The sequence below is a fragment of the Meleagris gallopavo genome, chromosome Z (assembly GCF_000146605.3).
Source record: "Meleagris gallopavo isolate NT-WF06-2002-E0010 breed Aviagen turkey brand Nicholas breeding stock chromosome Z, Turkey_5.1, whole genome shotgun sequence".
Taxonomy (NCBI): Eukaryota; Metazoa; Chordata; class Aves; order Galliformes; family Phasianidae; genus Meleagris; species Meleagris gallopavo.
In genome coordinates this window covers 41,497,684-41,510,487 of record NC_015041.2, presented here as the reverse complement: position 1 = coordinate 41,510,487, position 12,804 = coordinate 41,497,684, and the positions used below count along the sequence as shown (strand labels likewise).

Below are 12,804 nucleotides of genomic sequence, written 5' to 3'. Positions count from 1 at the left end.
GGAGCGGGTTCAAAGAAGGGCAACAAAACTGGTGAGGGGTCTGGAGCACAAGTCTTTTGAGGAGCGGCTGAGGGAGCTGGGATTGTTCAGTCTGGGGAAGAGGAGGCTCAGGGGAGACCTCATTGCTCTCTACAAATTACCTGAAGGGAGGTTGTAGGGTCGGCCTCTTCACTTGTGTAACTAGTGATAGGGCAAGAGGAATAGCTTCAAGGTGCACCAGGGGAGATTTGGGCTGGACTTAGGGAATCCTACTTCTCTGAAAGAGCGGTCAGGCACTGGAATGGGCTGCCCAGGGAGGTGGTAGATTCACCGACCCTGAAGATGTTGTGATGAAGGACATAGTTTAGCGAGAACTGTTGGTGATCAATGAGTGGTTGGACTGGATAATCCTGTGGGTCTTTTCCAACCTTGTTCCATGATTCTATGATTCTATTCATTATTGTTTAAATGTTATTTGAGATTATTCAAATTTGACAAAGGACAATATTATTTCTTTCCCCTACATCTGAACATGTGTAAACTGGCCAAAGCCTAACCACTGACTTAAATTAATTCCATCTTAATCAGTCTGGATTCCCTATTTCACTTGAGATTACAATGCTCAGTTGAAGGAAGAACCCCAGAAAGAACAATCTTTTGTTCAAAATAAAAAATGGCCTTGTGAATCTAGCTAAGTGAATTAAATTGAAACAAAAGTCACCTGTTCCACTCAGGTTCAAGCAAGCCAGTTATTTCAGCAAAATATTTTTCTGCTATAATCCTTACCCTATAGGACCGACACAGAGAGACACTGACATGTCTTCTAGACAAAGATGTCTCAAAGTGCTTCAAGCTTTCTGGTATATTCCTTGCCCAGTAAGTAAGTAGCCTATACTATCATGAGCACTCCCATAATGTTTAACAAAACAGTCTATCAGAGGTTGTAGCTCTGCTCATAAAAACACATCTAGTTAGTCATAAAGACAATTTCTGCATGCAGGCCAAACTGTTGGAGACTTTAGGGTGTGATGAGTTGACAAGATTGATCCAAAAGTTTGACACTGTGGGTATTATGTTTTGGTAAGGTCAGTATGTGTATGTGGAATCACCTCCTAGACCTTTGGCAGACGAGCAACCTTCGCAGTTCTGTGCAGAAGATGCTTAAAATCTGTGGTTCACCTGCAAATTTTCAAGCTGCTCCTGTAGTCACAGTGTATCTCCCTGCCAGCCCACCCCAGGGAGTCTGTTAAACTGGTATTGCTAACCTATTATCCTTTCCACTTAAGGAAAGCACAAAATTATTTGCTTCAGTACAGATTCTTTTCACAGGTTTTTACCTTCATAAATATTCTGTAGTAAAAACCTAGAACTATGGCATTCCTGCAGCAAGTAAATACAGGTCAGTTCTTCACAATCCATCCACCCTGCATGTTTATAATTTGGAATGAATGCCTAGTGCTGTTTACCTACAAAATTTATGCTGTCAAAAGAACAACCCAAATTTAATCAGACATCCTACAGCATAGAGATAATATTCCTTGAACTGACAACATGCCCTCTTTTCTCCTCCATTTTAATCTGCTCCTCTCCCACACCTGTTAGTTCACTCGCTATGTACTGTTTCAGCCCTAGACTACAGAATCTTTGGGGCAGGGACTGCCTTTGTGCTCATGGTTTGCAGAGGACTTGGTTATTTTTTCTGTCTGCAAACATGCTGTCATGACTAAAAATCATCATTCTAAAAAGAAAAAGAAAAAACTCAAGTGCCAATTTGTACGGGAGGAAACAGCTGTATACCTGAATAACCACCTTCATGTATCAGGAATACTAAAGCATAAACTAATAGTCAATGCATTGTTTAATTAAACGTTTGGTCCCTTCTTCCAGACAGAAAATGGCTAACTCTTGACAGAACACAAGACTTCCTTTGTGTACGCTTTAAACAATCACTACTGCAACTTCTTGTAAACAGTTTGCCTGGTTCCCTGCTCCAGTTTCAGACTTAGAAGAGCTAAGAAGAATCATGCTTTTCCCTGCATCATGACCTTTTTTCCTCTTTGCAAGGCCGTGCTGTTTTGAAAGTGCCTATCAGCCAGATCAGGTTTCCTGCTCCTCGTAACTCTGCCCAGTAATGGTCTAAACTGACTTCAAATTGCAAGCACATCTGCATGCATGGTGAACCCAGAGCAAACACCTGCTTCTTACAAGCAATGTACTCCTTGCTAGCTACTGTACATGACAGCATGCTTCCAGTTTGGCATGTTTTGATGAGAAGGCCAAGAACATTGTCTTGATTTTTGTTCCCTAAGAAATCAATGTTTAAAATTCAACTGCTACAGTTCAAGTCAATTTTCTTATCCCATATTCCTTCAGTATGGACAAAATAAAATACAAATCAGAACAAACCTGAGAAACTACGCAACTAATAGCAATCCATAAAGTACCTTTCTTTTCAGTAATGACAATGTATCTGTCTGCTCTGTGTGCTGAAATTTATGTCAAGTGTAGTAAGATGAAGAACTAAATTCACCCTTAGCAAAGGCAGAAGAAACTTGCACCAAGTTCCACAGAATGAGATCAGCCAAGTGGCGGATTTTATACAAACACACACAAAGAATAATCTCTGTTAGAGCAAGGAGGTGGACACCACACACATTCATAGAACTTCAGAAGACAGCTGAGTACAGTAAAAACACTGGCTTGTACTTTTGCAACTTCTCAAGTGCATGCTTAAACATGCTTAAACAGTAGAATAGGCATATTTAAAAAAATAGTTGTTTTGAATCATCAAGAGAAGGCACTTGGTAGGATAAAATAAAACTGAAGAAAATTCCACTTACCCTTTTGATTTAGGACTTTCTCTAAGTGCATTATTTGCTAATGCAAAGTTCTGAATTATTTTGTAGGGAGGTCTACCTATGTTGTCCTATTGCAAATCCTCAACCCTGACCTACGTAATTTTCATCAACAGTAAATAAAGATACAGAATATGTAAGAGGGCAAAAAAAAAGACATCCAAAATGAAAAAACTAGTTTCTGTTCATTTTCAATGAACTCATCTGGTTTAATTTCCCCCAGACAGGTTTTCCTCTCAGCAAAGTACACCAAATCAGAAGCATGCCTTCCTGTGGGACTATTGCCTTCTTACGGAGCTTCTGCAAGCTACAGGGGAAAAAAAAATGAGGTTGTTACAATTCAAATTAATGCAAAGAAAAACAACAAAAGAAAAGAACATCTGAGATACTTCTCTCCTTTTGACATTATAGATTCCAGCTCCTAAACATCTTCCTTTCACTAAGACCCCCTCTAATTTTTACACAGACATACACACAATGTCAGAAAGATATTTTTTTCTGACCCATCATGCTGACTTCTGTTCACTTGTATTTGTTCTACAAAGCAGAGTTTGTAAACAAACATGACTTGCACTACAGATCATCTTTAAGAAAAGTCTTCAGGAATCAGCTCACAAAAATTGCTTCCCTTGCAGAAAGCAGGAAAAGAGAAAAGGCAGCTCTACAATCATGGAATAAAGATTCAGTCTTGAGAAAAATAAGCACAGCTTTCATGCTCTCAACAGTCAGACCTAAGACCTGAATGCCAAAGAAAGGATGACTAAAAAAAAATTTAATTTTTAATGAAAAGGTAGAAAGTTTGTATGTCTCTTTTATGTGAATAATAAACTAACATCTTTGAACAAGATCTAACATGTTTTATTTTCAAGAGTCATCATTTATTGAGTCTGCTCATAGAAAAACTGGGTCCAATTTGGCTCCGCTTGAAGTCAGCGCTGAAGTATGCTAAAACATCTTTTGCTTTCACTGGTATTGAAACCAAATTCTCAATTTATTCTCAGATCAGAGAAAAGCTCTAGTAAACTCACTATTGCTTTCACAAGATAAAGAAATGTTATTACCAAACCACTGCCCAAGGAAGAGTACTACCTTTTGCCAGAATACTCCACGAACAATGAATTACTGAAGGAATCAGAAAGCTGAGAGCATTTTCTTTGTAATAAATCTTCTCCACATCTATTTGGAGCACTGGGAGAAGGGAAAATACAAACCTCACTTTTGAAGGGGAAAAGGGTTTGCAGAGGTGATTTTAAGGAGTCTAGAGTTGTCAAGTGTTAACACAAAAAAACAGAAGACTATTCACAGTAATCCAGAATAAATGCTGTATCTCTGAAAGATATCAGAAGCTTTTGTTTCTAAATATGATCCTACACATTGAAAGCACACACTGAAAAGTAAACTGAAGCATTCATGCAACTCAAATGTTGCACACAAAATGAAAAGGTCATGCTGAGACATTTTTATATAGAAAAAAAAGAATGGGAGGAAGAATATGACTGAAGAATCACTTAAAGCAGAAGCAAAACATTTGACCTTTTGAATGTTAGGGCTTTATTCAATCCTTAAAAAAATACTAAAAAACACCTTCAAGCCAACGCTACCCAAAGCAGTTGATGCAAATGAAACCTAAAAAGCTGAGAGCAAGTCAGGACATCCAAGCACTTCTTCAAAAGGTTCCATAACAAGGTTCCGTAACAAGCTTTTGTAGCTTTCTCTCCTTCTTTCTCAAAGGAAACATCAATCTGGAAAAAGTGTTTTGCCAGTATAACCACACCATCAATTGGCATCTCCCCCTCATTTGCCCCAGGGCTTTGTCTCCTGACCACCACTACTGAATTAAGGCTGCCTTTTTTCTCCCCTGATCCATGCTAAAGCACCTTAATTTCCTGTGAACAAAGGTCCATGCATAATTGTCAGGACTATTTGCCGTATGTTCCTCAATATAAACAGTCTAGTTTCAGTTGTTCCAGACAGTCTTCCACATTACCTACCTTCACAGCACCTGATACATACCACTTATTCCTCACTCGCATTGAAAACCAGAAGTCTGATGGCCAGACACTTGGCTCTTCCTTTTATTCTGACATATAAAATGAATAAATCGTCTATGCAAATGAAAGGTTGTCTTCCAGCATCACACAGACTTCAAGTAAAACTCCAAGGTGAAGGTCTGGGCTATGTTCAACATGGTACAGATATGTCCATCGAGTATCATCGAGCCCATGATGTCTGGGGCTCCTTGCACTCCATCCATAATACTGTCTTCTCAGATAGTACAAGCATGGCCTCAAAAAACTTGAGAATCTAAAGGTTTCTCAACATATATTAAAACCTGAAAAAGCAGTTGTTGTCATCTAAGTGTTTTTCCTCCTTTTGGAATTCTGTGTAGTTGCCTTCACCAATTCCTTGTAATCACACATCTTACACTAAAACACACTCACCATTGCGGGTTCTCAGCACAGCCTCTTATAAAGACGGCTCTGTCATAAATGAAAAGTTACCCTGAGAAATACAGTTACGTGGAAAACAAGAACCAGGTCCAGTGATTATTACCTGGCTTAATCTGCAAGACAGTCAACAGCCTTTTGTTCTGCAAAGCACTAAAATGTGTGCTTAGTCACATCAGTAATCATGCCAAATTTTACCACTAATTACATGCCATTTTCTGTATTCAGATTACTTTTCATGCAACTTAGAAACAAAAGATGCTCCTCTTCCCTCGCTAAAAGGTATCTTGTCTCACATACTGTACTGAAGGATGAATTCTTTGGCTTAGTTCATATTTTCCTGAGAACACAGTAAAGATACCGAACTGCAGAGCCACTTACTATCAAACTGTCACATTCAACCACATACAGATGTTACCCATCTATCTGAAACTTCATTAACTAGAACTATACAGATAAAGAGCATTTTCTTGTCTGCATTACAAAGAACTATTTGTGGCCTTAACAAGTGTAAGGACTAAATGTGGACCAAAAAAAAAAGCACCTACAAACTACACAAAATATAGCCCACTTTCTCCTCCACATTAGTAATTATCCATGGCTATAAAATAGTGAATTTATTACATATTTTGAATATGTAATAGGAGTAGAGGTTAGTTTTCATTGACTGTAACGGATCCCCCTCATTAAATACAATATCAACAGTAGAGTGCTGAGACGGTCTGCCACATCTATGCATCTCCATCACATTGCACCAAGACAAGAACAACAAAAAAATCACCAGAGGCAAAGAGAAAGAAGGAACTGTTTAAGAGCAATCCTTTCAAAACTCTACGAGACTTTATGAAACAGACTTCAAAACAGCACCCTTTTTCTGTATGTTGACAACGCATTCCAGTCCCTAAAGATTTCTGTGAAGAATGACCCCTATTTTACATTTTACTGTTCTTTTCAGTAACGGCGGCTTATACTGTCAATTCAGAGACATCACTGAGCTTTCTCATTTCCCGCTTTGGAAAGGATCTACTAGAATTACATTGAAAAATTTCTTATCATCACATTTCTTTTCCTCTCTCACTGATCTGCTCCCAAGTGTACTCAACTCCTAGTTCTGTCCTTTCCATCGCTAGTGTTGTCCTTTCAGTCAAATAAACAATGCAAATTCCACTTGCTAGTGTGATGACAGTTGCCTGTGGTCTATATCCACCTTAGACTGGTCCTCCCTGGCCCTTTTTCTTACAGCCGAGCACCTGCCTCCCCAGGACTCACTGAGCATGGTCAAGTCATAACTAGTGGCACAGCAGACAGAACAAGGTGTGGCTGCCTTACAGTGACATAAATCTCTAAATCTGACTATTTAAATTTTAGCCTTTAAAAAAATTAATAACCACACAGTACTTATGGACACAAACCAAGGAATACAACCTTCTGTCAGAGATTAAAGGGCACGCTCCCACTTGGAAGAATAGACAGGCTCCCCTCTTAAGAGCGCAACGCAACCAAAAGGGCCCGGCTCTCATTCTGCAATGTTTCTGTTGTCTTTCTACTTCTAAGTAATAGCATGTGGCAACCCCAGGCATGCCCCTTTGACCCCCATGCCTGCAGGGTTCAACCACCACAAAGAGAGAATACAAAGGAAGAAGCAGGAACAAAAGCATAATCAAGACAGAAATTACAATCTTGATTTTAAATTATGAAATTGAATTGATAACACAGTAAACACAAGATCTGAAATGCACTAAAATGCAGTCTACAAAATTCTACTCAGATTTTGAAATATTACTTAACTGTAAAGATCTCACTTGTGATGAAAATACAGCAAATAAACCTGTAGTATCACTATCAAAAAATGCAATTATCTTGAGGAAAATACTATTAAAACAAAAAACAAACAAACAAACAAAAACGGAGGACAAGAAACATGAAAGGGGACTAAAGCAGTAATCTGTCATCTTTCTAACAAAAATATTAGTACTATTAACAGGGCAGCATGATCAATATGTAACTTCTTACCTTTTCACACATTTTTAATAGCGCCTTGGTAACATATATTATACAGTGTGAAATAACAACAACAAAAAAAAAGCTCCTGCAACTTATTAATTAAATTATCTTTCTGAAGCATCATCCCAATTACTTCTCCAAGAGATTCTTTGATACAAGTGATTCCTGCTCCCAATAACTTGAGTGGAAGAGCAATTCAGTTTGAGAATTGAACATAAAACATAATATCAACAGATGGTATTTAACTACACTAAATAGTCCAATACAAGAAATGCTAATACCAAAATCCAAAAGGAAGTTTAATAAGACCACCATCTCACAAACTTTACATTTGCTCTGATTATATTATTTATATTAAAGAAATTATTACTCATTGAAACCAGCAAACAGACTCCTCTGACAATATTACTGCTCGAATCTCAGGATGACTAAAAGGTTACTTCATTTAAAAGTCAATGGATTTCCTTCTTGCTGTCATGCTGGTTTCATTAATTTCGTTAAATGCACCTAGAGAAAACAGTATCCCAGTGTTCATTTATTTTCTGGTTACTCCCCAGAGTATTTTGCTGGTCTCATCTGCAAAGACCTCAGTAAAATTACTAATCTATTTCATGTATGTGACAGTGATTTTTGAGAAGTGCTTAATAGCAAGGTACATGAATCTTCTTGTTCCTTTCATTTCTTTTCAATTAGAGCACTGGAACACTACACAATTCCACACGTGCACTTTGAACACAGTGCACAATCACATTTCCTCATCCTTTTTTATATCCATAATAAAAAGATAAAAATTTAGAATCCTCCTAATGTGGAAGTGCTATGGAATATAAACAATTCACATTTTTCTTAGAAATATTTTTATACCTTTTATTAGAAACGATCTTTAGTGATACCACATCTCTGAAGAAGAATATTTATACACACTTAGATTTTGATTAGATTATTTGTTCAATTTCCCCATTGGCAAGCAAAATATGCACAACTGACAGAAGCTTGCAGTTGTTATAAAGAAAAGAAACAACAAGGTTTCAAACAAGACTTGGAAACAGTTTTTCTAAATACTGTTTCAGTTTAAAAAGAACAAGATTTCAAAATTCTGTTCTTTAAATACTGTGATAATAAAGGTTTGACTTTTATTAACTATTCTTTTCACAAGAATGCTGAACATTTCTCCACAACACGCTGAACATCTAAAAGAATCTGGGCTGAAAGCATCTCTGAATCCATTTGAACCAGGGCAAAGGAAAGAATAGCCACATGTAACGCGCTTCAGTTTTCACACTGCACTTCAACAGCACAGACCAAAATTTCTATAGGTCAAATGCAGCCGCAATCTACCATTAAAAAGATTTTTAGGCTTTCTGAAATAGTGTACCTGCATAAGGAAGAAAATTTATAACAGAAACATGCTTTTCGAAAGACGAAGAAACATAAAACAACAGAAATTACTATCACAAAGAACACGTCCCATATTCACATACCAAATGACTGCCAATTTGATTTTCAGTGCTGACTCTCAACTTGAATCATTAGCAAACGATGAGATCCTCCTAGTCGTAGGGATCTCTGCTCTGCTGGCACGTGTATTCACTAAGCGTTTATATCAGGAGAAATACATATGTACTGGGGTCCCCTAAAACTAAATTAGTTTATGCCAAAGGTACACCCACATTTTTTTGTGTGTTATATTTTGTAAGCACGAACTCTGGAACATTTTAAAGTGCTCAGATTTAAAAAGAAAAAGAGATGTCCAAGGTAGAGTGAAAAAAGCCAGTTGATCTTTCTGAAAAAGCTTATCACAAGTATGAGTCACAGCAGAATTTTCCAAGGCCATACAGAGTTTCCTCAACACCCAATAATACAAATGGTTCAATATGCACCCCAAACTCCTTCAGTGACAATTACTCTTAATAGATTCAATGTGTGTGACATACATAACCCATCCACAGTCAGACATCGTATCAGAATACTACTGACATGCCCTCTAACTCCACCGAATAAAAAGTGCCTACCAGATGCAGCTTTGCATAAAGCTGCCTAACTTACTGTTCGATCTGTATGATGACAGGTTAAAATAACAGTCCTGGAAAAGCAAAAAAAACTTGTTTCAATTACCAGGTAATTCTTATTAGTAATGAGTTTTACTAAAATCTCTTAACTGGTGTCATAAACACCACTGTTAGAGCTCCGTCTACAAGCCTGAACAGATGCCTCAATTTGCACCATATGCCTCCATCAGGCACACAGTACCAGAACACCGCAAACAGACTCTTTCAAATCCAAAACTGTCTGGACTAAGAACTGCCATTGCCTTTTTGTCTCAAAACACTTGCTCTCCAAAATACCTCCCTCAGCCAATGGGCTACAGGGAAACAAAAACTGCTATGTAATATTTGATTTCCTGATTTTATAGCCGTTATCCGCCTACTGTACGCCTGACAGCTGGAGAACCAATTTGCACCTTTCCACACAACTGCACTCTTACCTGACACTGCAAAGATACAAAGGGAGAACAGCAAGACAGCGTGGCCAGCAGTGAAAAAACATGGAAAACCATGAGGAGCAAAAGCCATTCAGAGCTGCAATATGGAAGAGGCTGCTTGAGCACCACCAGCAGTGAGGCCCAGGCAGGCAGGCGGGTCATTGTGGCCTGCAGGCTCCAGTGGCCTTATGCAGGGATAGATGCTGACCACCTGCTGCAAGCCCCTGGAGAGTTGCTGGATCTCCTTGCACCTCATCTGCCCTGCCCGCGTACAGGAAAAGCAGACTTCTTTCCCTGAGGAGCCCTCAGAAATCCACAAAGGATGGCCAGCTCTGAGAGCCTTGTTCCCTCTGCAGTGTTTTAACCAAGTGCACACGTAATTCTACTGTATCGAGAGTGCTTTCATAGAGTTCGTAACTCAAAAAATGTCATATTTTACTACATATAGTTGCTGTCAAATACATCAAGACAGAAGGAAGTGTCATGCAAACCAAGTAAAGCATTTTTCAAAGTTCCAGGGCAAGTATGTGCTTCATGCCTTTATTTCAGATTGACAAAAACAGCAGAGTTGCTGAGTACTCCTGGAGACAGACTCAGCCTCTCACCCTTCATAGCAAACACCATTAAATCCATTGCAACCAGGTACATACACAGACAGTAAATTGCAAATACTTAGGGAATAGTGTCACTTTCATAACCACCTAAAAATCTCTCTTGTAATTGAGAACAATTTGTGAAACTTTACAAAAGCCGTTGGCTTCCTGGGTGACTATAAACCCAATTAAACATGTGAAAATGGAAGAAAGAAGGAAATCTTTTTAGAATAAAATTACAGTTTTAGAATAAAATACATAAAAACATTCATAATCTGTACCTTGTGCCAAAGCTGAAATACTATAAAAACAGATTCATTAAGAATGCACTTTTAGAGGTTCGTATGCCACCAAACTAAACATTCAGCAAAGTTATATAACTGGTTTATTTCTTGGTTAAAACATCAAATTTGTCAGAATTTGATGAATTCTAAGATCTTTTTTCCTACAAAATAATCATGGAACTTCAGTGGAAAATCACAGAAAAAAAGCAATTTAAAGTGACAGAAGTAAACCAGGACTTGGTTCTGCCCGGTGCTCTAAAGAGGACGAGGATCCAACTGAGGACTAACGCAGAAAGAGGAAAAGTGGCGGCTCCTCTTCAGCTAGATACGCACTGCTCTTCACACACAGCTGTACAAACACAACGGAGAAAGAACACAAAGGTGGAAACCACTTACGAGGTCAGAGAGCTGCACAGCTCCCTTCTGCTCATGGAACTGCAGCACCGGGGTGTGGTTTCACATTATACAAATTAAATCTTTAAAAAAAATAAAAATTAAAGAAAAAAAAAAAACAACCAAAACCAAAAACCTAACCAAAACCCTGCTACAAAAAGAAAAAAAAAACACAGAGATTCTCCTTTCCCTGAAGTTCCCAAGGTTGTAATCCCAGTGCTGACTGCACAATATTAGCCACTATTACTTTTCTGTCAAATCCACAGACTGTTCCAGTTCACTCCACTGCTCAATGGGAAAGGGAATTCAACAATTCAGTGAATGGGAATTCAACACTGGGAAGGAGCAGGTGGAAGGGATCAAATCTTCAGCATCACACCACAGCCAGGTCGCAGCAACAATGGCAGGAAACCACACCCTGATCTGAAACAAGACCATTCCCAGCACTTCAAGTCTCAGATTCTTAAAGCAGAGTTGTGCCTTTTTTAGACCCTTTCCTATACTTGGTACGATTTTGTCAGACACTGCACATAACCACCACCTTTCAGGTCTTGGATTTGCGAAGCTAACTACAGGACTATATCTGCAGATTATTCCTCAAATATTCTTCCATGACTGCACAGACAAGTTTTTCAGATGTGTCAAAGCTCACACCTGAAAGACCTTAGGTAGCTAGTGAATTCCAGTATCACTGCAGTTTGCTTAGTCCACTAAGCTTGGATTTTTGAGCTATCTGCAGGTTGTTGGTTCTGCAAAGCATGAAAATTCTCTGTACACGCAGAGCTGGTAGTGCCAAAGATCATGGTTATGTTGATATTGTTAATTGCAGGCTCCCTATTCCTCCTTTCCAGTAAACTTCAGTAACTGGGCTGACATACAGGCTACCCTAGCAAAAATTCTGTATTCTCTGAATGTCTCATCCGTTTTCCAGAATCAAATTAGAAAAACAGATAGTTCTGTAATTTGTTGTCATTTGTCTGATTTCCTGATTCAAGTACATCATTACTTTGCTAATAGTTCCAAGACCTCGCGTTGAGCTTCAAGTGTCCAAGACGCACCATTTGTTGTTTCCGGGCTTACCCAAACCTGACCAAGTCAAAGGCCTTCAACAAAACCTCGGCTTCCACTCATTCTGCCGGGGCTCAGCAGCGCGAGGCAGAGAGCCGCAGCGCAGAGCCGCGCGACGGAGCACGGCAGGACTCTCCCAGCGCCGGGCTGGGGAGCTGTCAGCCACCGCCAAAGGGGGCTGCTGCTGCCGGGGGCCGGGGAGGCACGCGGGAGCGGCGGCTCAGGGGGCTGTGCAGCGCACTCCTCTATTTCTTCTTCTTTACGGCACGTACAGGAAAACACTCGCGTGGAGAATCCGGAGTGCTCCGCGCTGCCCGGCACCTGCTCGCTGAAATCCTACAGCTTTCCAACGCAGGCGTCTTCCCGCGCCACCTGTCCCTCACCAGACCACAACCATAATTTTTTCACCTCCCGCGGGATCCCCGGCACCCCTCCCGGCCGCGCGACGAGACGCGAGGCAGTGCCGCCGCCCGCCCTCACCTTGATGCCCTGTTGCTGCGTGGTGAGGGTCAGCTTGGACTCGTCCAGGAACAAAACTTCGCAGTAGAATTCCTCCGGGACGGCGCAGAAGCAGCCCATGCCGGCTGGGCTCCGGAGACCGATTAGGACTGAGCCGCAGCCGGGCAGGGCCGCGTCGAGCTCCGCGCCCCGCCGCGTCTGCTGCAGGCCGGGGCCGCTATAGTTCAGCGCCCGGACCCG

General features: G+C 40.0%; 1 protein-coding gene across 1 annotated transcript in view; it reads right to left on the bottom strand.

The window, feature by feature from the left end:
* The window catches only part of EPB41L4A (erythrocyte membrane protein band 4.1 like 4A), a 182,298-nt gene extending 169,500 nt beyond the window's left edge, over positions 1-12,798 (bottom strand). Inside the window, exon 1 of the mRNA XM_019610220.1 lies at positions 12,586-12,798. Coding sequence (XP_019465765.1) covers positions 12,586-12,684 — 99 coding nt within the window. The 5' untranslated portion in view covers positions 12,685-12,798. The remainder of the gene's footprint in view (positions 1-12,585) is intronic.
* Positions 12,799-12,804: the final 6 nt, after the last annotated feature.